Below are 26,600 nucleotides of genomic sequence, written 5' to 3'. Positions count from 1 at the left end.
TATCTACTCTATAAGAAAAATATCTTTTAACTTTATTAGTAATTTTAATTCAGCAAATAATTTTTATCTACTTTATCTAGGTACTTTAGCTGAGAGATTAAACTGCAAATATGTTTGCTGCTCTCAATAGTTTTTCTCCATCTTTTATTTCAAATGCAGAGCATACTTCTGTATTTAAAGTAGCATTATATAGCAATGTAGCATTGCTGATGATAAAACTAAGTAGTAGACTAAGATTTGTAGTATCCACTCTCTTTCAGAACATTCTCTTGCTTTTAATTGCATTTTTTTTCAAAAACTAGATACCCCTTAACTATATTCTGCAGTAATCAAGGAATCTTTCATTTCTCCTGCATTTAGTATCAGCTCCTTTCGTCCTTAACCAGCTGGCAGCACAATCAGCTCATTAATCTTCATCTATTAGTAACTATGTTTTCTAATTTCTAATCTAAATGCAACCGGGCATCAAGAAACAATCTGCAAAGTCTCTTTTCCTTTTCTTAGTTTTATCGTCAGCAATGAGCAAAAACAAATAGAAGCCAGTTCATGATGGTAAAACAATTACTCTGAAGAAATTATCCAAAATCAACACCCTGATAGGGAAAGAGAATTCTTTTCAAGTTGAATGCTGCAACTGATGTTGAGCAGCATTCAAACAAATGGGTACAGTCAGTATAGAAAAATAGTAAGAGCCAAAAATAGAATGGATAATAGATACTATTATCATATCACAATTATTTTAATCATCTGTATGTATTATACTTATTTCGGCTAGTATCAACATTATGTCACTACTTCTCATTATCAGCAGGCTGTCATCATTATCATCAGCAGTATTAATACTCATTTTAAAATCATAGCAGTATATATTTACACTGCTGTGTAACACTGTCTTATTGAAAGGAAGCACAACTAACTTGTTGCAAATTAGATTATTTCACTTTTGGAGGATGTCATTTAAATATTAAGGGCTTACTTAACTGAGAGAGATTTTTAAACACATAATTTCAAACCATCAGAATTCAGCAGCAAATTGCAAACTGATCTTGACAAGTTCCAAGATGTTAGTTCAGACTGGTTTATTTGATGAGTCAAATTCAGTTACTTACCTAGAATCAAAAATTATTCCAACTAAACTGAATGATACAAAGTGACCATAATTATGTCCTATTCAGAAAAAATAAGCAAATTGGTGCTGATGCTCTCTAGATGCTTTGGACATAATCCTAAAATCCATTATTCTATATTTACTTTGGCCAGATGACAGTGGCATGGCTTATACTACCAGTCTAGAATCTATAGAAGGAGACTGGTAATAAGAGCAACAGAACGAAGATATGCCAGGCTCACAAAGGCCGGAGAGCTTTGGCTTTAGCATCCAGCTTGTGAAGATGAGAAAAAAATTAGCTTCGGACCTTGCCTTTGAACTCTGACAAAGGAGCAGCATGTCAGCAAGCAAGGAACACAAACAGCATGCTATAGTGGAACTAAAATACAATAAGTGTTATATTGATGGATTACCAATTGATGCAAAGAATCACCAATTGGGAGATGGGTGAGGAAAAATTAAGAAAAAAAAACCCATTATTTCCTTTCACCTGGTTTAAAAAAAGAGTAAACTTTAATGGTGCTGCAGCTTGCAATCATAAAAAAACAATGGAGCAGAAAGGTAAAACTTGTAATAATGTGAATTAGAGTTTGGTCAACAATATTTATTATCCAATTTTAAAATTACAAACTTTGTTCTGTATAGTTGCAGAATGCATATATTGGGCTGTACAGAATATTTTAAAGAGTAGTTCTGAAATTACACTTCTAGATACTTTTCCTTTACAAAAAGCAAAACTTAGCTTGATTTTAAAATCTCAAAATATCTTTAAATTCCAATATTATAAGCCCCTAAAATGTACTAGATCTGAGTGCTAATTTAAAATAAAACAAGTCAAAGATTTTTAAAATATTCCTTGATCAGGTTAAGGGCGTTCATGTGTATTTGTGTTCAGATATTTGTATTTACAAATTTATATTTGTAATATAAATTGGAATTGTAGTGAGGAAAAATATATTTTCCCCACTCCAGTCATGACAGGAATTTTGGGAGTTTTGCTAGCGTTATTTGCCTTTTGAGCAAAAGCTATGATTTCATGTTAATATGGACTGTATTTTATCATATACAGCAAACAGAGGATTCCAATAAAAAAGTGATAAATGAAAAGAGGTAAATGCCTTATCCTCTGAAACCACATTGATCTATTTCATATATTTCACGCACTCTTATTATTATTTTTATTTAAATATATAGAGCATAAAGCTTACCCATGTGTTTCATCAGGTTTTAAAAATAGAGAAAAAACGCATGTTTACTATTGGAATATATTAATATTGCATTTTTTTCTTTAAGCAGATAAAGCTAATTATCCTTTCTACTCCTACCAGTTTTAGCTTTTAATAGCAGCAAAGTTCTCTTTCAATATTCTCATTTCATTATGTTCATATACAGTAATTACAAAGCTACTGAGCAGCATAAAGACCAGCATCATTGTTATGGGATGAGGAAAGCAATTCTTGTCTTTTACAAAAATATACCGCTATTTATTCTGCAATTTGTTGTTCCCATGACCATATCTGATGAAGCATTCAAAAGAAAAATTTACCTCGTCTCCGCCCATAGCTCCTGGCTGCATGTAAATAAAAAAAAATACAATAGGTATTGACATAATAAGAATTACTATATTTATAATTTTCTGCAAATCTCAAATCTGAACAAAATAATTCAGATATTTTAAATGTGGAACAAGCATATGGAATATAGCCAAATACACAATTCTAGATTTCCAAAATATACGGGCAAAATATATTTGATACTAAAGAACTTGTTGTAAAAGGTACCTAGAAGAGAATATTATTTTTACAAAAACCAATCTCAAGCAATTATTTAACTGAAATCATTTTTAAAAATAATTTTGTTTAATACAACAATTTATATTGCATCCTTTAGATCAATTCATATTAGATTAAATGGCTATATATATATATATATATATATATATATATATATATATATAATGGAAATTCAGTAGATTAAATATATAGTATTCACTATCAACGTTAATAACCTTATAATCTTAGTTATACAGCTTTATTCTGAAAATCTAATTTTATCGAACACTCAAAGCAATTTTACGTACTGGCAAATAGAATGTAATCTGCAAAAATTATAAAAATTGAACCATTATATTTAAAGAATGTACGGGTTACTCAAATATAATTGTAACTTTAAAACACATCTATATTTCAGTTCTTATGTCACTAAAACAGCAAATTGTAATATTTTCATTTTCTGAAATGAAGAATCCAATAATTCTTTGCCTTTTTTGTATGTTCTGCTGCTTCCTTCATTGAATGAGCAACTTACTACAGGCTTGGTAGGAAATATGCATTCGGTTTTCTGAATCAAAAAAGATTTTAGGTATAGGACATTGTGAAATTCAGCCAAATACATCATTCTTTCTAGAAAGCTAACATAGTGGACATTCAAATCTTTATAGTAGTTGGTAATATTTTGATCCTCCTTCTCTACCAGTAAAATAATTTCACAGTCTTTTTTTCTATAAACTGTTCATTGTGGTATTACTATTTAGAGCTTTTTAATTATTTCAAACTGCTAATTTCATGTACATTAGTACTGTAAAATGTATTTCAAATTCAAAACACACATATGAAAATCACTGAATTCCAGAAACACGTATACAGTGCTAAATGAATTTATTGCTCCATATATAGCTTATAAAATTAAAAACAAAAAAGAGTGGTAACACTGAAAATAATGTATACAGCTTTTAAATTATATTAACTCTGAGATGGAAAGAATCATAAAACAAATCTTCACTTTCCCCCCCCCCCCCAATTTTTTTTTACATATGTATTTCTGTCAAGATAATTTAAACACTGCAACAAATGGTCATCTTGCAGGAAAGACAGTGCCAGGAAAAATGGAACCAAATTCACTGAAATTAATGTGAAGGACTGGACACAAAGACATAAAGAACCCTTTAAAACAGTGATTCTCAACCTTTCTAATGCCGTGACCCCATAATACAGTTCCCCATGTTGTGGTGACCCCCAAGTGGGTGTGGCCACCAATAAGAGGGAGTAGGACAGCTAGGGAAAAGGGAAAAAAATGGCGGACAGCATGGTTTGGCGACCCCCGAGAAATGGTCATTCGACCCCAAATGGGGTCCCGACCCACAGGTTGAGAACCACTGCTTTAAAAGCTGCTGTAGAACAGGCAACTAAATACCAACACCAAATACTGAAACACAAGTTAAAATAAGAAAAATGCTAATTAAAAATTAACCATTTATTTTCTGTATCTCTATACTAGGGATATATTTCACTCATTTCCTTCTACTATGTATTAGAATGGGTGAAAATATTTGACATTTAAGTTGCATTATGGCAAAATATATAATTGATTTTAACCACAGTTGAGCCCAAAATTTATGTTGCTAAATGAGAAATTTGTTAAGTGAGTTTTGCCCCATTTTATGACTTTTCTTGCCATATTTGTTAAGTGAATCTCTACAGTTATTCATTTAGTAATACTGTTGTTAAGTGAATCCGGTTCCCCCTTTGACTTTGATTGTCAGAAGGTTGCAAAAGGTGATCACATGATCCCGGGACACTGCAACCATCATAAATGTGAATCAGTTATTAAGCATCTGAATTTTGATCACATGACCATGGGGTTGCTGTATCAGTCGTAAGTGTGAAAAATGGTCATAAGTCACTCTTTTCAGTGCTACTGTAACTTGAACGGTCACCAAGCAAACTGTTATAAATCAAGGACTATCTGTATTTCAGCTTTATTTAAGTGACTAAGCAATCCAGAATTAACAAATGTAATAAGCATACAAAAAGACAAAACCTAGTAAAGCAAATTTAATGTAGCATCTGTGAACTCTTTGAGTGCAGAGATGACATGAAAGACTCTACATAGATTTTCAAGAATTGCATTAAAAAGATAAATTCCCATGTACAATTCAACATGTGAGAAAAATGTTGAATTGTACAAAATAACTTTTCACATCTTGAGACTCCTTCCCAAGATGGCTGTTGAACGGTAAGGAGATTTGCTGCCTAAGCTGGCTTTCTGGCAGTGCTATTCCCTGGATTTGAATGGGAGAACTCAGGAACCCAAGACAACTTTTGGATGACTGTGTATCCATTTGGGAAGGGGAGTCTTGAAGATTCAGTTCCCTCTGGGAGAGATTGGAAAGTCACAGGCATCCATCTTCCTGTCAACATTTCAGGTTTTTTTAAGCATGTCTAGTCTTAATTTTTCTTTTTGAATTTTTACTTTGCTTTTTAATCTTTAAAAGTAGATCAGCCAGCTGAATGCTGATCTATTTCAACCCCCTGCTGGACTTTTAACTGTTCTCTTTTTTCTTTTTCCCTTTGATTAATGCTGTTCTAAATAAATTTTGTTTTCTGTATGGAAACACTGTGTGCTTTTGAATGATGGTGCTTTCATTTGATTTACATTAATATTGGACTCTCACCACAATGTTTTTATATTTTTTTAATTTGCAAAGCACTTAGAGTTTCTTTTTAATTTTTCTTTTAATCTTGGATCAAAATACCCAGAAAATATTTTTCCTATTTCCTTCTGCTTCAGTTTCTTTGTTCTCTGGTTAAGCTTCATACAGCAATATTGTTTGAGATTAAAGACAAACAGTGGCTGAAATCTGAGAAAAGACCTTCTGGCAACATAAGGTTTCCTGCCTGAGACGGGGGTTTCAACTAGAAGACCTCCAAGGTCCCTTCCAACTTTATCATCATCATCATTATTGATCATCGCACAGTCAATCAGATGTTCAGATTGGATTTGGCATTTTTGTCTACCTATCAAGTCCTTACCGAGGACCTGGGATAGGGAGATGTGGACGTTTGAATTGATAGAATTACAGATATCGTCGCAGAATGGAAGTTGTTCCTAGTAAGGCTGCCTTTTGCAATTGACTGATGGCAAATTTGTAGTGCTCCAGTTGTTTTGAGACTGCACCCAAGGCATCTATTACTATTGGTACTACCCTTGCTTGCCTTTGGCACAGTCATTCTATTTCTACGTATTTGTAGGTCTTTGTATTTTGTTATCTTCTCCAGATCTTTCTCTTCTATTCTGCTGTCTCCAGGCACCACCATGTCCACTATACAGACTTTTTTGTCTTTTTATCAACAATTGTTAAGTCCGAGGTGTTATGTGGCAGGTGCTTGTCTGTTTGAATTCTAAAGTCCCAGAGCAATTTAACATTTTCATTTTTTATGACTTTCTCTATTTTATGGTCCCACAGGTTTTGCTTGCAGGCAAATGATATTTCTTGCAGATCTTCCAATGCACCATTGTTGCTACTTTGTCATGCCGCTGCTTATAGTCAGTCTGTGCAATCTTCTTGCAGCAGCTTACCAGGTGGTCCGATTCTTCAGCTTCTTTGCATAAGCGGCACTTACTGTCTGTTGCTATCTTCTCAATTTTGACTTTGCATGTATTTGTCCTTAAGACTTGGTCTTGTGCAGCCAGAATTAGTCCCTTGGTCTCTTTCTTCAACTTTCTTGCTCTTAGCCATTGCCAGGACATTATTATCTGCTTTCCCAGCTATTTTTTAATGTACTGGGCATGTAGTGCTTTGTCTTCCCATGCCTCCATTCTCTTCTTCATTTGTTCTTTCTTGTAGGAAAATTTAGTCTCTCCAGTAATCAGTAAGCCTTCCTGATGTACTAACTTCAGTGCAATCTTCATCACTGTTCTTCAGATATTCTTCCAAAGCCATTTTTTCTTCTTCAACCATCTGATGCACTTACAACATTCCATGCCCATCTATTTGCCTTTGTAGATAAGAGTCTGTCACTGCATGGATGAAGGGCATGATTCATTGTCATTATTTTTCTGGACTTCCTATCCATTGCTTTTATTTCTGCTTGAGCCCAGTCCATTATTCCAGCTGTGTCTCTAATGACTGGAATTGCCTAAGTGTTGACTGCCTTCATAGTATTTCCTCCATTGAGTTTGGACTTTAAGATCTTCTTTACTCTCTTGATGTATTCACCTCTAATCTTTTTCTTGTCTTCAGTGTGCGTCATGTTATCAGCTCGAAGGATACCCAAGTATTTGTAGTAATCTTCCTCATCCAGAGTCTTAATGTTATTTTTATGGGGCATCTTGATTCCTTGTTTTCACTATTTTTCCTTGTTTGGTAGTAAATGTGGCACATTTGTCCAAGCCATACTCCCTTGCAACATCTTGGCTATATATACAGACAGTGTTGAGCAGCGATTCTATTTCAGAATCCATACAGCTTCAGATCATCCATGTAAAGGAGGGGGATAGTCTGGCAGATGTTTTTGATGTTTGATAGCCATGGCCTGAGTTATTCAGTATTGTTGACAGAGGAAACAGTGCAATAACAAATAGTGATGATAGTGAATCACCACTAGTGACTATTAATATTATTGTTGTTGTTGTTATTATTATTTTTTATACTTTAAACATGAACCTCAGTCAACTGAACATTCAAATTGGCTGGCGCTGATGGTTGCTACCAGCATTCTAAGTGTCAATCAGGTATCTCCTTAAAATATAAGATGTTCCGAGTAGCACAGTTTTTTGTAACATTGCTGGAGTTATTGCAGGAAGCTGCAGTTTCTTGATGTATTTTGCTAAGTTTTTGGACATAGTTCCCAGTGCCCCGAGGACAATGGGTACCACTGTTACACGTTTCATCCATAATTGTGCAGTTTCGATGGCCAGGTTGTGATATTTCGTAATTTTTTTTCAGTTCTTTTTCTTCGACTCTGCCATTTCCTGGTACAGTGATATCAATCAGCTGTACGCTTCTTTTCTCTACAACTGTGATATCCAGCGTATTGTATTCCAAATAGAGATCTGTCTGTATTCAAAAGTCCCACAAGATCTTCACCCTCTCATTCTCAACAACTTTTTCCACCCTATGTTCCCACGACTTTTCGAACACAGGTAAGTCGTATTTTTTACACAATGCCCAGTGGATTAATTTAGCAACTCAGTCATGTCTAGATCTGTAATCAGTTTGCGTGATTTTGCTGCACTCACAAATTAGGTGTGAAACAGTTTTAACTTTGTCATTGCAATGTCGGCAATTTAGATTGTCAGTGGATTTTTGTATCTTCGCTTTCATGGCATTAGTTTGTAGTGTTTGTTCTTTAGCAGCCAGTATTAGGCCTTCTGTTTCTTTCTTGATGGTTCCCATCTTAAGCCATGCCCATGTCAAGTTGTTATCACATTTTCCTTCAATGCTTTCAAATGCTGTCCATGCAAAGCTTTGGTTTTCCATCTATTTAATCTGTCATCCAGCCGTTTTTCCTTATAGTCTGCCTTTGTTTCTGTTATTTTTATAGTGCTCTCCGTTTTCACAGCCTGCAGCAGTTTTTCTGTACTTTAATTCACATAGTCATTCAAACTTCATTTTTCTTCTTCTACAGTTTGGTGGATTTACAATAGGCCTCTGCCCCCTATTTTTCTTGGCAGGTACAACCTGTCAATGTCACTTCATGGATGTAGAGCATGGTGCATATTCAGAAGTTTACGCATTTTCCGGTCTAGGTTTTCCAGTTCAGCCAAAGTCCAGTTGATAATTCCAGCTGGGTAGCATATCACCGGGACTGCCCATGTATTAATGGCTTTAATTATGTTTCCAGCATTCAGCTTTGATTTTAAAATTTTGCGGACTCTCCTGATGTATTCCTTTTGCATTGACTCTTTGACTTTTCCATTCAAAATGTTATCTGCTTCCAATATGCCTAGGTATTTGTCACTGTCATCTTTGCTAGTGCTTTCACAATACTTCCATTTCCCAGTTCTATTCCTTCTATTTTTGCCATTTTTCCTCGTTGCATGGATAGTACAGCACATTTTCCAAGTGTCGCTGATGTTGCTGCTAAATAGTTGGACTGCGCTGAGTATTGATTCAAGTTCAGTGTGGCTTTTCGCATACAGTTTCAAGTCATCCATTTACAGCAGATGGTTTATTTTGCCATGTTGGCTTGAGATGTAGTATCCCAGTTTTGTGTTTCATAAAATTATTGTCAATAGAATTAATGCGATGTTGAGCAGTAGTGGTGAAAGTGAGTCTCCTTGGAAAATTCCTCGTCTGATGTTAATTTCACCAATGTCCTCCCCATTTACTGTTAGGGCTGTTTTCCATTTTTGCATATTTGCTTTCAAAAATGTACAGATATTTTTGCTGATTCCAAAGTTTTCCAAACACGTATTAATCCAGCTATGGGGTAATGAGTCAAATGCTTTCTTCTAATCAATACACTCCATATTTAAGTTCATTTTCCGTCATTTTGCATTTTTAAGTACCATTTTGTCAATGAGCAGCTGATCTTTTGTTTCTCTTGATTTTTTATAATTTCCTTTTTGTTCTACCGCAGTGGTTCTCAACCTTTCTAATGCCGCAACCCCATAATACAGTTCCCCATGTTGTGGTGACCCCCAACAACTTATACATCACCGGGTGCCAGGGGTGTGGCCAAAGAAAAGGGGGGGGGAAATGGCGGACAGCCTTGTTTGGCGACCCCCGTGAAATGGTCATTTGACCCCAAATGGGGTCCCGACCCACAGGTTGAGAACCACTGTTCTACCGGGTACAGACTGTTTTCCATCAGATGATTGAATACTGAATTTGCCAGTATTTTTGTAAAAAGTTTGAATGTTGTTGGCAAACAAGTAACTGGGCAATAGTTACTTGGTTCTGTGCTCTTTTTTGGGTCCTTCATTATCATGTATGCTCGACCAGCTGTTAACCATTCTTCAGTTGTGGCATTTTGAAGCATTTCATCAAACTGAGTGGTCATGCGGTGATGGAGGCTGGTGAGATATCCAATTCAATAAGTCTCTAAAGCAGTGGTTCTCAACCTTCCTAATGCTGCGACCCTTTAATACAGTTCCTCATATTGTGGTGACCCCCAACCATAAAATTATTTTCATTGCTACTTCATAACTGTAATTTTGCTACTGTTATGAATATTAATGTAAATATCTGATATGCAAGGTGTATTTTCATTGTTACAAACTGAACATAATTAAAGCATAGTGATTAATCACAAAAACAATATAGCAATGCTCGCTGGAGAAGCTTGCTCTTCCTTGCTCAAAAATGTTGGGAGGGAGGGAAGGAAGATTGAAGGGGAAAGGAAGGAGATGGAGAAGGAAGGAGATTGAAGGGGAAAGGAAGGAAGGAAAGAGAAAGAGATTGAAGGGGAAAGGAAGGAGATGGAGAAGGAAGGAGATTGAAGGGGGAAGGAAGGAAGGAAGGAAGGAAGGAAGGAAGGAAGGAAGGAAGGAGAGAGATTGAAGGGGAAGGGATGGAGAGGGAAGGAAGGAAGATTGAAGGGGGAAGGAAGGAGAGAGAGATTGAAGGGGAAGGGATGGAGATGGAGATGGAAGGAAGGAAGGAAGATTGAAGGGAAAGGAGATGGAGAAGGAAGGAGATTGAAGGGGAAAGGAAGGAGATGGAGAAGGAAGGAGATTGAAGGGGAAAGGAAGGAAGGAAGGAAGGAAGGAAGGAAGGAAGGAAGGAAGGAGAGAGAGATTGAAGGGGAGAGGATGGAGATGGAGATGGAAGGAAGGAAGGAAGATTGAAGGGGAAGGGAAGGAGATGGAGGGAAGGACGGACGGAAGGATTGATCTTTGGAGAGTCATGTTTTCCCAGATGGTGATGAACTGCAACTCCCAGCATTCCCCACTCTTCCACAGTGCTTTTTAGGGCTGCTGAAGATGGTAGTCTGGCGGAGAGCCTGGCGGAGAGCCAAGCGGTGGCATCTCAGGGGCCTCGGAAGCCACGCAGAGGATCTGCACGCTTTGGAGCTGCTGGCCACCCTCTCACGCTCGCCAACCTAGAGCCTCCCATCCTCATCCCGGCACCTCTTGCTTTCTCCCAGTGGCCCCCCGGGACCTGCCCGCCCCTCCAACCTCCTGAGCGCCATCGCAGCGGCAGGGTCACGGGAGCCCCTTTCCACGCCACGCAGCCCTTCACTGCCACGATTCTTCCCTGACTCATCGCATGCGAGAGGGGCGCAGCCAGAGTGCCAACTCCCGCTCGGAAGGTGCCGCTTCTCCCTTCTCAGCCCGGCCGACTGGCCTCCAATGCATATGCAGGCATTGCCGCTGCCTCGCCCTCTTCCCCACCACCTGGCCGCTTCCGAGGCCCGGAGCCTGGCGAGCTGGGAAGGAGCTGCTCCTGCCCGCCAGGCGGCCTCCGACAGCAAGGGAGGCGGGCCGGTCAGCGCGGGGGAAGCTCTGTTGCGGCATGGAGGGCGGAGCAACCAGGAGGCGTGGGGACCGGCTCGGCGTCGCAGTTCAGCTCAGCCAGCAGCGGTGGCAGTGACAGAGCAGCCCAGCAGCAGCAGCAGCCCAGACTTGGCTTGGCTCAGCTTGGCAACCCACGCAGCTGAGCTGGCCCGGGCAGTGTCAGGGGCGAGCGCGATGGTGCTGCGGCAGCAGGAGCAGGCGCTGTTGAAGGAGAAGGATGCCCTAGAGGCAGAGGAGCTGGCAGAGGAGAAGGAGGGCGGTGGCGGTGGCGGCTGGATAGAGGAGCGGTGTCTCGGTTCCTAAGACCATCGGAAATATGTGTTTTCCGATGGTCTTAGGCGACCCCTGTGAAAGCATCGTTCGACCCCCAAAAGGGTCGTGACCCACAGGTTGAGAACCGCTGCCCTATACCATTTCAGACAAATGGCTGTCCAGTCTCTTCTTAAAAACTTCCAGTGTTGGAGCATTCACAGCTTCTGGAGACAGGTTGTTCCACTGGTTAATTGTTCTAACTGTCAGGAAGTTTCTGCTTAGTTCTAGGTTTCTTCTCTCGTTGATTAGTTTCCATCCGTTGCTTCTTGTCCTGTCTTCAGGCGCTTTGGAGAATAGCTTCACTCCCTCTTCTTTGTGGCAGCCCCTGAGATATTGGAACACTGCTATCATGTCACCCCTTGTCCTTCTCTTCATTAAACTAGGCATACCCAATTCCAGCAACCGTTCCTTATATGTTTTAGCTCCAGTCTCCTAATCATCTTTGTTGTTCTTCTCTGTACTCTTTCTAGAGTCTCAACATCTTTTTTATATCGTGGTGACCAAAACTGGATGTTATTATTATTGTTGTTGTTGCTGTTGTTATTATTGTTATATTATGTTTATATAATAAGAAAGGGCAAACTTCTTTGTAAGTTACACCTTGCGTTTCAGGAAATCTGAGTGGGTAAGGCAATTCTGCAAAAACAACTGAAGCTTAATTTTTCCTTGGTTTCATTGAAATATTTTGGAGGGAGAAGGGAGGTCTTTTGCAAATTCTATTAAGCCTATTGACCAAGCTCAAAAAAATGAAATGCTATGTCTTCAATTTTCAGCAACAATGGTAAAACACTACTTTACAAGCTGAAAAAAAAGGCAGGAAATCAAGGGCCTTTAAGTTGCCTACCTCTATGATAAAAAGAGGGTTATTTTTTTCAAAAAACAACAAAAAAAAGTGTTCTCTTATACTCATTAACAAAAATAAATTGATGGAAAATGCAACTGACTGCTGAAAAGAATGACTGCCTTTGAAAATTAAGAGGAGCTGCTTGCCTACTGAATTTCAGTCCTACCTACAAATTTTCAAAGTAATCATGTCTTCTCCCAGGGTCTTATGGCTACAGTACAGAACTGTCATAAAATCCAAGGAAAAAATACAGCTATTTTAAAGGGTTCATGATAGATGCTACATTCGTACCCATGTGCTCTGAAGTACTTTGTAGAATCAAGTTTAATGCATTGCACAGTCCTAATAATGTTCTTAACAGCATTTAATTTCTTAAAATATGTTCTCTGTATATATTTAATTATCACTGCTTCATTACCTTCTGCATTTTAAAAGGTTCTCTTTAAGTTTAATTGAACTGTTGTCCACAATGCAATCAAATTGCATTAAGTGTGTAGGTCCATTTGGTAAAAGGGACTGATATGTTAGCCAAGTTGTTTCCTTTTCTGTAAGTAAATAATTTTTCATCCATATATACATGTATATCTAAAATACCTATATATCTCAGTAATTTGTCTTAAGTTATTACCCATGATAAATGGGTAATGTAACCCAATAATCTTCTTTTTCTGAGTATCAATGATATAAATTGACCATTCTTCAAATAAGAAAATTCAGAGCAGCAAAGTACTATCCAATGCTAAAGAGACAGTTGTTAGTAGTTTTTTTTTTTTTAATACTGGGAGTGATGTTACCAAGAAAAAGTATCTTCCTAATTATTTCCTAGAGATTCGGACCACATAATATTTTAAAAGGCTATCAGTTTACAGAAATACAATCTAAAATCAGGTGCAAATGCAAATAGCATAGTTATGAGATAGATTATATTGATTGGACATTGCTTGCTAAGTGGCCAATAGAATCATACCAAGTACACATAAATGCATCTTCCAATAATGTTGGAAGAGAAAATATGGCTTGCATCTTTCATTAATAATCGAATAAGAGCAATATATACCCTGCACTAATCCATTTTAATTCAAGAGTTGATTATGACCAACATTTCCTCTGTGCTAACATGAATACATCCATATACAGAAGCTGTGTATTAATGTCAAAATGCATAAAAATGGGATTTCTGATCATTTATTAAGTTCCCATGTTTGCAATGCAATTCCTATAAATTATTAATTATAATACGAATGTTTATGGAATACAAAAGCCCCAATAATTAGAAATTTGTAGAGACATAAATTCTTATAGGCATATCTGACAGGTAATAGTGTCAACAACAACAGAATCTATTTACGTTGTTTATGCATAATTCTTTATGACTTTAATCATATTGCTACTCTTCTTCAGAACAAACTAGATTGTTTATGCAAATAGGTAAGAAAATCTATGCTGAGTTAAAAAAAAATAAAACCACATTATCCTTGACTTAAATCAGGGGTGTCAAACTCGCAACATCACATGACGTGTCACGATGTATCACAACTTTTCTTCCATTGCCGGCAATGGGGTAGGAGTGGTTTCAGCATGACATATCTGGCCTGTGGGCCGGCAGTTTGACACCCTTGACTTAAATGAATTTATTTAAAACATATTTAACAAAATAATTGTAATGCTCCCCACACTTATCACACAATTTTATTACTAGTAATAAAATAAGCAGATATTGCCTGCCAAAGAAAGAAATTCAATCATTCAACTCTGAATGCAAGCCCTTCAGAAATTGTTTAAATGTATATATTGAAAAATTTATAATTAGCAATAATTGCACCCCAAATAAACCTCACTGACTACATACAATACTGACACTGAACAAAGAATATGTACATCATCTTGAAAGATGATAGGTGGGATCTATTGGGTGTCAAAATAACTGTCCTGTATGAAACCTAGAGCATCCAGGAGTACATCAATAAGATGGCACCCAAAGAAGAGCTGCCTGAGAGAATGCCAGGGTAACAGCAGTCATGGGAGAAAGAACAGAGGAACTGCTATTGTAAGACAAGACACTGAATGGGATTCTATCATTGATAGATAGTTCAGGTGGGTGCACTGGGAAATCCTACAAGTGGCTAGATAGGGCTGAACTAAAAGACAGCAGCACAAAAACAGGTAATAAATACCAGATCCATAGAAGAAGGAGTCTGCCACATTAGACAACATCCAAGATGCAGACTATCCAGAGAGACCTCAGAGACAGTCCAACAACCCTACCAATAAGCAGTAGGGTATTTCATTGAATGGTACAACCAGCTGGTATTGTATACAGGAACAACTGCACTGTGCATGGATTAATTCAGAACAGAGATTCCACAGAAGGTCATGGAGAATAATAGGACTAATATCCTGATTTCCAGATCCAGATGGACAGGCAGGTACTGACCAGACATCAGAATAATAGACAGGAATCAGGCAGTAGCTGTGATGGATGGTGATAGAAGTAACAGTGCCAAGTAACAGCAACATAAGGAAGGCATATAGGAAGCTGGTGTAGTACCAAAGCTTGAAAGAGAAATTAGAGAGACTATGGAAAGTAAAGACCAAAGTAGTCCCAGTACTAGTAGGAGCACTTGGGGCTGTGACTCCTAAGCTAATAGAGCGGCTCCAAAAACCCAAAGCTTTTTATTATACATTTTAGTTTTCGCCAAAATATTGAACAATTTTTTACAATCACAATACAGGTAATGTTCTCGACTTACAACCACAATTGATAAGTAAAATGAGTTTTGCCCCATTTTATGACCTTTCTTGCCACAATTGTTAAGTGAATCACTGTAGTTGTTAAGCTAATAAAATAGTTGTTAAGTGAATCTGGCTTCTCCACTGACTTTGTTTCTCAGAAGATTATGTGACCTTGGGGTAGATGTCATAATAATCGTTAAGTGTGAAAAACAGTCATAAATCACTTTTTTTCAGTGCCATTGTAACTTTGAACGGTCACTAAACAAAGTGTTGTAAGTCAAGAACTACTTGTTCTGCAATCAATTTTCTTCTAAAAAGAATTTCTTCAGTTTGGAATGATATGATAGACTTTTGAATGCTGTCCAGAGTGCTCCCTTTCCTTTGTAATCAACATGGACACATAAATGCAAAAGCATACTGAATATACAAGTTGTACAAAATGCAATAAAATAAGATATGAACTTACTATTAAGTGTCATAATGTTATCTGTTCCCGGATGATGAAAATTTATACCCATACGACCTAAAAAAATTAAACAGATTTTTAATACTAGATTTATTTTTTTAAAAAAACTAGTTTCAAAATCAAATAGATATGAATAGTGTTAATTATTTCAGAATATGTTCCATCTCTACTTCTATACAAGATGTGTAGCAATAAGTACTATATGTTATGTTCATTAAAGGTAAAAGATAAGGAAAAAAATGAACCTAAACATGTTAGTCTCCTTTTATTGGTTTCTTTATAATGGAAATAGTTCTGCTCTTATTTCTAATTGTTGGAATTTGATTTTTAGATTAACAGAAAACACACTTTTCAATTAATTACTGTAACAAGAAACAGTACCTAATGTTAAATATTGTACTTTGGAGGAAAAATAAACACATTATTCCCTCACCTCCATTCTATTGACTCAATAGGGAAATCTGGGAAGAAATATTAGCAGCTTCTTGTTGTCAAAACAAGCCATTACCTCTTTAGTGTTTCTTTAGCTGATTACTGATAGTGTGAATAGAAATAATTTACTTATGCTTCCTCAAGAAAAGCCAAAGACTATTTTATACATGTACTGTAGTTTGGATTCTCATTAACTGGCGAGTGTATGAAATCTTCTGCTTTTGGAAATGATTACAAACCTCTTTAATTTACTCAAAATTGTGTTGTGGTAAAGATAATGGAAATATTAATCAAAGAGTCTCTGATCTGAATCTTATATGTCTTGAAAGCATCTTTAGGTCAGTTATTTAACTTGAGTCCCATCTCTCCATCTATCTTGCAAGAATGTGAATTCTTGCAAAATAGTACCTTGCAGATTGTAAACAAGGTAATCTATATGAAGCCCTAGAAACTGCCAAAGACTTTAAGCATCCTAAGGATACCTTCATCACAGAAATCTCTTTTAAACCAGGGTAGGAAGCCTCTAATTGGTAATATGGCTTCACAAGGTATGCATACTCAATTCATGAAAGCTCCTTTTCCCCCAAACCCAAACTCTTTCTCTAAATGTACCAGTATGTAATGCTGAAGAAGATTCTTCACTTTTTGCTACATGGCAAAAGGTATTACCTGAAATGTATGTTGTGAATTATACCCAAGTACAGCAAACAAATCCTTTCTAAACTTCAGATAAGACCCCAGAAGAATCCCATTCGGCAAACAAAAGTCTGCCCCAATAATGGTCAAATAACCAAATTGCAGTAAATGGTTATTTAAACCATTTAAAGAAGTTTTTATATATGAGTTGGTAATACAGAAGTGAAGCTTCTAATGATAGTACTAAACACTTTAAAAAATACCTTTTTCTTCCTTTGCTAAAGTCAGGTACAAAAATAGAACCAAATCTGTGACATCTGATGAGCGTGTGTGCATGTTGTGTTCATTCAATCATCCTGCCAGGCACTGCCTGCCTAACATTTTGTCACCTGCTTTTTGGCTTTCTATTTTTAAGTTACACTTAACAACTATCTTCTCAGAAAATCAAAAATGCCAAAAACACACCCATACATGCATACTGTATATGTTATTGCAATATAAAGAGACTTAACCTGAAAGTGTCATGATTTTACTCTTCACTCAAATTAAAACTAAAATACATTATAGAAATTATTTCATTCAATAGTACTAGTAATGATAAACATAGTTTCAAAAGAATCTCACAGATGCAGAAAACTGAATGCATTCTATTTTATTTCAGCTATACCCAAAAATCATAATCCAAAACTAATAATTTTTAAGCAAAATAAGAGCTAAAAACTAAATGATAACTGACCAAAAACATTAAAACACAACTGGCTTTCTGGTTGAAATTCTTAGGTTCAAAATAATTAAGTAAATAACTAAGCATCCTTATTCCGTTTTCAGATTATGATACAGTAGTGCTCCCACCCATCCTATTCTAATCTTTCCAGTTTAGACATTCTCTATTTTACCCTCTAGATCAGGGGTCCTCAATCTCCAGTCCTTGGATCAATACCAGGCCACGGCATGCCAGCAACCAGTCTGCACAAACAAGCAAATCTCCATCCGTGAGATGCAGGCAGCATACAAAACCACACACCCTCTGGTCTGTGGAAAAAACCTCGCTCCACAGAACTGGTCCCTGGTGCCTAAAAGGTTGGGGACCTCTGCTCTAGATAGAGTAAGTATGAGGCAAAACACTCCTGGAGGGGGCTACTCTAGTCTCTTAATTTTTTAAGTATAGAACACAGATGTTTCTGCATTCTCTTTGCATGTCTATGGTAGATCTGCAGGTAATTCTGGAGGCTATTCTAAATAATCACAGAATGCCAAGCAAATGATGAATTACAAATATGAAATGTCAATTTTTATGTATATTTTGATATTCTCAGAGCCAAAAATTAGATGGTAAGATAGGCAAAGAAGGAAAGACAATGACAGAAATATTGTATGGGACCGCGATACAGAACTGGCGCACTTTCTTTACCCCCCCAAGGGAGGGGTGTGTATGTATGTGTGCAAAGGTGGCCAGGACCTCCTTGACCCTCACAGCTCCCCAGCTGAGTAGTGGGGACAAGAAGTGGGGTGCCCCAACTCTGGAGTTGCCCCCATTCCAACCCAACTTCATCTCAACACCTGTTCCTGCACTCGGTGCTTTGGTGTTAAGAGAAGGTCCTATTTGGGTTCCAGGAAGAAGCTGTCCACAACCAATTTCTCACGGCACCTTAAGTGATATAAGACTTTGGCTGGATCTGGGGCATTCTCCACCAGGTTTCCAGATTTTTTTTCCCCCTCAAAGAAGTTCTAAGTGCTCTTCCCCAGGCCAGAAATGGGAGGAGGCCAGCAGTAGTGATGAAAATAAAACATTCTCTGTCCAGAAAAAAAAAAAAGAAATATTGTATGGGATAATCCACTTAATCTAGTCAATGGCAGGAATATATTTCATTTTTGCTCTCAAGCAAAAAGTAGTAGCAGTTAGGTATGGATTTTTTGTCCTCCATAAATATATACTCTTACACAATTCTCAATAACACTGAGAAAACAAATTAGTCACAAAAGCTTTTAACAGTTGAAATATGTCATTAAATATTGACTTTAACAATGTTTTTGTGAATTCAAATATTACAGGTAATCCTTGCTTAACAGTGGCAATGGGGAGTGCTGGGATTTCCGTCACTAAGTAATGCAGTTTCAAAGTGAGATGTCACATAATCATACTGCTTAGGGATGGAAATCCCAGCATTTCCTATTGCCAGCATTAAGCAAAAATCGCAGGTCATTAAGTAAGTCCAAGCAGGCCAGTAAGTGGCTACTGCAGAGCAGGGGAAGATGCATGGTTTGCCTGTAACCTATTGGAGTGACTTGCCATCTGCCCGGCTGATTTCCTCTTTGGCTTTGCTTGCGTGAAACTGGCAGAGAATGGTGCAAATGCAAATGGTGATCACATGACTCTGGGATGCTGCAACCGTCATAAGTGCAGGCCAGTTGTCAAGCCCAGAGTGCAAGCACATGACCAAGTGAGTGCTGGGACTGTGGGAATTTTGAGGACTAATTGTAAATACTACTTGTTCAGGACCATTGTAACAATTGCTGAATGAGTGGTTATTAAACAGCTACCTATAGACAACATATTTAATACTGGTTGGCAGTTTCAATGCAAGAGAATCAGAGCAAACGATAAATCACTTTGCTAAATTTCACTGCCAGCCTTTATCTTTTGTTAACAACATCCCTCATTCTATGCCACCAGTTTAAAGTTGTATACAGTGATTATAGAGGGCTTTGCCTTGAATATAGCTGCTAGGCTAATTCCAAATTCTCCTTGTTAGTTTATGTTAGGTTCTCTCAGAATTTAATTCACTACTGTGTTTCACTGAAAATAAGACCTGGTCTTATATATTTTTTGTCTCCAAAAGAGGCAGTGGGTCTTATTTTCGGAGGATGTCTTTTTTCCCAACACCTACCTCGCTTTGAGGCGATGGTACCAAGAGCCCCATCCACCAGGAGGCCATGTGACTGCTGGCCCATTTCTGTGGCCCCTTGAGGCCGCTTGCGGCAGGAGGCCGTGTGGCCTGCTGTGCCACTGCCACAAGGTGAGGCAGGTAGAGGGGGTGCAGTTGCAAGTGCCCCATAGGCGCCCAAACACTTTTCCCACGAACAGAGATCTGATGGAGACTGGAAGCTTTGTCTGCTTGCGAATGGGGTGCTTTGAAACGGAGCGATTAGCTCCGTCTCCAAGCACCCCATTCACAACCAGTCGGAGCTTCCAGTCTGGGGGGAAACTGGGCATCTATTGGGTTCTTGGAAACCAAGTGAATCGCTCAGTTTCCAAGCGCCCCATAGGCACCCAAACACTTCCCCTGCCTCTGCCTTTCTGCGCAGACTTATCTGCTCTGCGCCAAGGAATGGCTGGGCTGCGGCTGCTGCCGAACATCATCGGCCCCCGTGCGCTCACTGCTGCTTCTGCTGACCATGCCCATCCCCTGCAGCTTATTTTTGGAGTAGGGCTTTTATTAGGCCCACCCCAAAAACTCAGGCTGGGTGGGTCTTATTTTCGGGGAAACACGGTATGTATCCAGGTTTGCAAAAGTCAGTTGACCTGAAAGTAACCACTTTCCTTTTACCTTGTCTCTGAAAATCTTTGATAGGCTGTTTTTAACTTCTTGCCGGATTGCAACAGTGGCTGATAACCTTTGCCCAATGGACATCACAGCAAGCAGCAATAATCATTAACTTTATTAGAGAGAAACAAGCCAAGTCTCTTTATTCAGTAATAGTGGATAGTAAGTTTCAAATTTCAGATTGTCCAAAACACAAGTAACAAGATCATTTGGTATGTAATTTACAAACCATAATATCCCTCGAAACAGTAACATTGATTAATAATCTAAAATATCAGATCCTCCCATCCTAAATCCTGGAATTTTCCCTCTTTCTCCTCCTAAGGCTAGTCTAGCCTTTTTTTTTTGTCCTTAATTGGAGACATATTCTGCCAAACTTTTAACAATTTCACTCTCCAGTTTTATTATTCTGTTAATACTACACTGTTCAACTATTTTAATATACATATTTAACCTTTTTATTGTTTTCATTTCTACAATTCCCGTCTACACACACACACACACACACACACACACACACACACACACATGAAGATAAGTGTGAATTTATCAAACATATTTGACATGAAAAATCTTTCCTTGGCTTTCAAGCAATCAATTCAAGATGCATAGAATTAAAAAAGGGTTAGAAGTGAATTGCATAATTTTAGACACATGACTCAGCTGACTGCACTTGGAAAGGAGATTTTGGACAATCTTGCAAACTAAATGTTTTTCCTTTGACCATATATTTTTCACTTAGCCTAGCTAGAATCTTAAAACAAACAACAAATAAGGTGCACTAGCATCATCAGTTGTGAACAAAATAACTATACAACTAACAAAATAATGACATAAACCAGTGCTAGATGTAATAATGCCTCTAAAAACTCAATCAATGAAGAGAGCAAGAGAAATAGGGATGGGTTGGGAAAGATCTAGAAGCACACAAATAAGAATATCTTGCACTGTGGATCGAAAGCGGAGTTAGGAAGACCTGCTAAAAAAATCTACTACAATAATTCAGGTGGGATACCACTAATGCAAGGACTAATGGCATTATCATTTCTAGAGGAATGAACATTATTTCATTTGTTCTAATTGTTTGATTTAACCTTTGTACATCACTCAGAAAGAAGTTAAATGTGTTTCAGTTAGTAAATGTTTCTGGACCATTTATGGTTCTCCTTGGTTGAATTATTTAAGAAATAAACTGAATTAGGAATTGGAGCTGATTTAGTCATTTTTTCTAGTTTTAAGATTGTTCTTATTCATATGCCAAGTTGCACACTTACTGAATTCTTAAAAATAGAAAAAAAAAAGCTGTAGAAAAAGGGCCAGTGCTTTCATGAGAACGTATGCCTTGATTTTCACAGTTAATTGTAATAGTTGTTTACTTTGGAAGTTATATATATCAAAAATCTCTGGCATCCTGTCTAACAAGATTGAAAATGCACATGTAACATTGTTACACATGCTCCTTTCAAATAGAACAAGAAAGGTGCTTCAAAATTAGGTTTATTTCTTTGACTGTAAATTTAAAATATTTTTGGAGAAAAAAGGCCAACAATAAACTAAGATTTGATATCTAACTGCCTCCTTAATCATACTGTATATTTACTTTTCACCTCAGTTAACTGAGATTCTAAAATCAAGGAGTAGCTTTAAAATTTAACAATTTATTTACTAGCAAAAAAAAGCAATAACACATCAAAATGTTATAGCAGAAAAAAAGCTGATTTTCTTTTAAAGTAAGTATGAACATATGAATATTCCTAACCTGTAAAATGATTCCTCCACATTATATCAGCGAAACTCATTGGTGGGCCACTGGGAGGGTAGTGTTTACCTTTAAGAGGTTCATGATCAGTCCTTATCATATCCATTAATGAGTTTTCCAAAGAGTGCAAGTTAAAAGTATCATAGGGCCGATTCCGGTCCTAGGAAAAAAACAAAACAAAACAAAAAAAGGACCATTAGAAAATTGTCACTAAATAATGCAGTCATTTAATCCATTCATCACAAATTATGATAAGATTAGCAAAAATATGCAAAGCTCAAGTTAATAAGTCTATTAACAAATGTTGAGAACAGGAGGACAAGTAAACAGGAGGATCATACTTATCTTTCTCCAGAAATATAATTTTCTCTAGCAAATATAAATGTATGTTATTTTTTTTTTTTTTATTTTTATTGAAATTTTTCAAAAGTTTTACAAATAAAAATCCACCCCCCCCTCCCCAACCACCCCACCCCCCCCCGACTTCCCAGAACTGAATATAGGATTATTTAACAAATATTTTAAAAATAACATTTGCAATTTATAAAATAATTAATAATAATAATAAAAATCACAGTAATAATATATATAGAAATAATATACATAACATAAACTTTAAAATGAATAATATATACTAAAAAAGAAAAAAAATAAAAAATAAAAAGAGAAGAGAGAGAGAGAAAGAAGAAAGAAGAAAGTAGACGAAAAATAAAGCATATATATATATAAAAAAAAAAAATATATGAATAATAATACATTAAAAATGTATATATATAAAAAAGAAAAAGAAGAAAGAAAGAAAGAAAAAACAATCATTACAAATTATAAAAAGGCTAAATAATATTTTTCCATATCCAAATTATGTTGTATAAAATTTATCCATTTTTCCCATACCGCAAAAAATTTTTCTTGAGATTGCTCCTTTAAGAAAGCCGAAATCTTTGCCATTTCTGCCAAATACGAAACTTTATGAAACCATTCTTGTAAAGTAGGCAAAGATTCCTTCTTCCAATATTGTCCTATTAACAACCTAGCGGCTGTAATCAAATTTAACATCAATATAACCTCCTTAGCATCACAGTCAATAACAATACCTAGTAAAAATAATTGCGGAGTAAATTTTACCCTCTTTTAAAAATTCTTTGAATATTCCACCATATCTTAATCCAAAAAGCTTTTATATGCTTACACGTCCACCAAATATGGTAATAGGTAGCATCCAAATATCCACATCTCCAGCATTTCGGCTGTAGATTAGGGTACATAATGGACATTTTCTTTGGGTCAAGGTGCCATCTATAAAACATCTTATAAAAATTCTCTCTTAAATTTTGCGCTTGTGTGAATTTAACATTTCTTATCCAAATAAGTTCCCAAGTATCCATTGAAATCGTTTCACCAATATTCTGTGCCCATTTAATCATACAATCTTTAACTAGTTCAAGTTCTGAATCTAATTCCACTAAAACCCCATAAACTCTCTTAATATGGGTTGGCCTTTGATCTCTTACTTGTTTTAAAAAAATTCCATCTTCTCTAAGCCAGCCCATTTTACAATCCATCTTCCATCTATCCACTATTTGTCTATATTGGAACCATGAATAAGTTAAGTTTTCATGTGTTAATTCTTCCAAAGATTTTAACTGCCAGTCTTGGCCATCCCATCTTAATAACTGTACGTAAGAGACCTTGTCCATATTTACCCCTTTCCTTATACCTTCTATGGCATGCCGAGGTATAGCCCATAATGGTATTTTGAAGTCACTTTTATAATACTTTCTCCACACTCTTAGCAAAGAGTTTCTTATAATATGAGACTTAAAAACCCAATCCACTTTTTTATTAAATATTAAATAGGCATGCCATCCAAAAAATAGGTCCCAGCCTTCCAAATGAAGTATTTCTGTATTTGTTAAATTCACCCAATCGCTAATCATGTCAATACTACAGCATCATAATACAATTTCATATTTGGTACCTTGAGTCCACCTCTCTCACGAAAATCTTGCATTATTTTAAGTTTCACCCTTGGTTTTTTCCCTGCCCAAACAAATTTATTAATACCTTTTTGCCATTCATCTAAATTACGTTCGTTCTTTAAGATAGGTAACATTTGGAACAAAAAAATAAACTTTGGCAGGACATTCATTTTAATAACTGCAATTCTGCCCATAAGGGATAACTGTAAATTATTCCAGTTTTTTAAATCCTTCTGTACCTCCATCAGCTTTTCATAATTATTTTTATACAATTTTACATTAGAAGCAGATAATGTAACCCCCAAATATTTTACCTTATCAACAATTTCAAAGTCTGTTAAGTTAACTAGAGCCTGTTTATCACCATTAGTCATGTTTTTAGCTAATATTTTGGTCTTATTATTATTAATTTTAAAGCCAGAAACACGTCCATATTGTTGAATCAATTGTAATAATTTCACCACCGAAGAAACAGGTTGAGACAAAGTAACAACCAAGTCATCTGCAAAGGCTCTTAATTTATATTCTTTTTTATTAATTTCTATTCCTTTTATTTCTTGAGACTCCCGAATTTTAATCAACAAAATTTCCAGTGTTAAAACAAACAATAACGGAGACAACGGGCATCCCTGTCTTGTTCCTTTTTCTATTACAAAAGCCTCTGACAAACCCCCATTTACAATAATTTGAGCAGTCTGTTTTTGATATATATTGGATAATACTTGTAATATATTTTGTCCAAAATTCATCTCCTTGATTAAACACAGCATAAACTGCCAATTCACTTGATCAAAGGCTTTTTCAGCATCCAAAAATATCAAGCCTGCAGAGACTTGGTTATTCTTTTCTAAATACTCTAATAAATTAATAATTTGTCTAACGTTATTCTTCATATACCTTCCAGTTATAAAACCCGATTGATCCCTATGTATAAACTGCTGCAAGATCCCCATAAGCCTGTTAGCTAAAATTTTTGCAAAAATTTTATAATCCACATTTAAAAGAGATATAGGCCTATAATTTTTAGGCAAAGTAAGATCTTGACTATCTTTTGGAATCAATGATATAAATGCATTACGCCAGGATGGAGGGATCTCTAACCCCTGTAATAAATTATTAAACAGTTCACACAACGGTTGGATCATCTCTTCTACTAAAGCTTTATAATAAATAGATGTCAACCCATCCGTACCCGGCGCTTTGCCCAATTTCAATTGTTTAATAGCTGTAACAATTTCTTCCTTAGTAATTAAACCGTTAATCTTTTTTTCCTGATCTTCTGTTAATTTAGGAAAGTTGACTTTGCCTAAATAATTATTTATATCTGTAATTTGAATATTGGTACCCTTATATAATTTTTGATAGTATTCTAAAAAAGATTTCTTAATCAATTCTTTCTGATAAACCAATTTACCATTATAATTTATTTTATCTATATTCCTCTGTTTCTGTTTTTTTCTTAACTGATAAGCCAACCATCTCCCTGGTTTATTAGCATTACAAAATGTATTTTGTTTCATAAATAGCAAATTAGTTGCAGCTTGATCAGCCATCAGCATGAATGTATGTTATTTTAACATGTTAGCATAAATGTACTTTTTCACTATCGAACTGCATTCTAAAGCAAAGGCTTCCATATATCCTATTTTGTCACACACTTAGCATGATCTATTAAAGTGTACAGTGGACAAAGGTTAAACAACTGACATATAAATTATATGATATTAACTGTCATGTATATCCATGATCTAGAATGGGACGAAGGAGACTCCTATATTCCCAATTAAATAAGTTTGTGTCAAGATATATGCATTTGAATTTCAAGTATATTGCAATTGTACTTCTCCCTCTTCAAAACCATCAAGCACAATTCTAGAGCAAGCATAAAAACACTTTAGAAAAAGAGAAACAGTGGGATGCAAGGTAATTTGTGAATGGAATATTGCTGACAATTTTCTGCATCCAAATCACAGTTTACAGTAAAATCCCTTACTTTTTAAAAATATAATTTAACATTTCTATGAAGGTCATAAGAATTAAATATAGTACACAAAAAGTAGTTAGAGTTGACAGATACTTTACCAAGATGAATTTTATATTTCAAAGTATGTTGATAAACAGAAAGCCAAGATACAAAGTAGAACAAGGAAATAAGCTTAATTTAAAATATAACCTACACATAATACCATTTGCATCTAATGAAAGGCTCTGCCCCTTCTGCTTGCAAAATAAGGCAATTATTTTAATCATACTGCTGTTTCTATGAAGATTACAAGAAGTTAAATACTGTACAGAAACAGATACTTAACCAAGATGAATTTTACATTTCAAAGTATGTTGATAAACAGAAGCCAAGATTCAAGGTAACCAAGAAATGAAAACATCTTAATTTGAAATACATCCTGAAAATACTGTTTGCACCCAAGGAAAGCTTTACACTTTTAGCTTGCAAAATAAAACAATTATTTTGATACAAAACCCTTGGGTAGAATAAAATTGTGCAAACAACTTGGGAGCAGATAAATGCACTGAAGCACAACAGAA

At 36.2% G+C, this 26,600-nt stretch overlaps 1 protein-coding gene across 7 annotated transcripts in view; it reads right to left on the bottom strand.

Moving 5' to 3' along the window:
• Positions 1–26,600, bottom strand: part of LOC120304927 (cytoplasmic polyadenylation element-binding protein 3-like) — an 85,036-nt gene that overhangs the window by 6,827 nt on the left and 51,609 nt on the right. For 4 of the 7 annotated variants that reach the window (XM_039336051.1, XM_039336052.1, XM_039336058.1 and 1 more), the window contains exons 3-5: positions 22,078–22,237; positions 15,706–15,762; positions 2,655–2,678 (exon numbers count right to left, since the gene is read on the bottom strand). In XM_039336051.1, coding sequence (XP_039191985.1) covers positions 2,655–2,678; positions 15,706–15,762; positions 22,078–22,237 — 241 coding nt within the window. The remainder of the gene's footprint in view (positions 1–2,654; positions 2,679–15,705; positions 15,763–22,077; positions 22,238–26,600) is intronic. The other 3 variants (XM_039336056.1, XM_039336054.1, XM_039336057.1) reach the window with 3 other exon arrangements.

The sequence above is a fragment of the Crotalus tigris genome, unplaced genomic scaffold (assembly GCF_016545835.1).
Source record: "Crotalus tigris isolate CLP2741 ecotype Arizona unplaced genomic scaffold, ASM1654583v1 scf7180000017663.5292952, whole genome shotgun sequence".
NCBI lineage: Eukaryota > Metazoa > Chordata > Lepidosauria > Squamata > Viperidae > Crotalus > Crotalus tigris.
The sequence above is the reverse complement of the archived record's forward strand: the minus strand, read 5'-3'. Positions and strand labels throughout refer to the sequence as shown.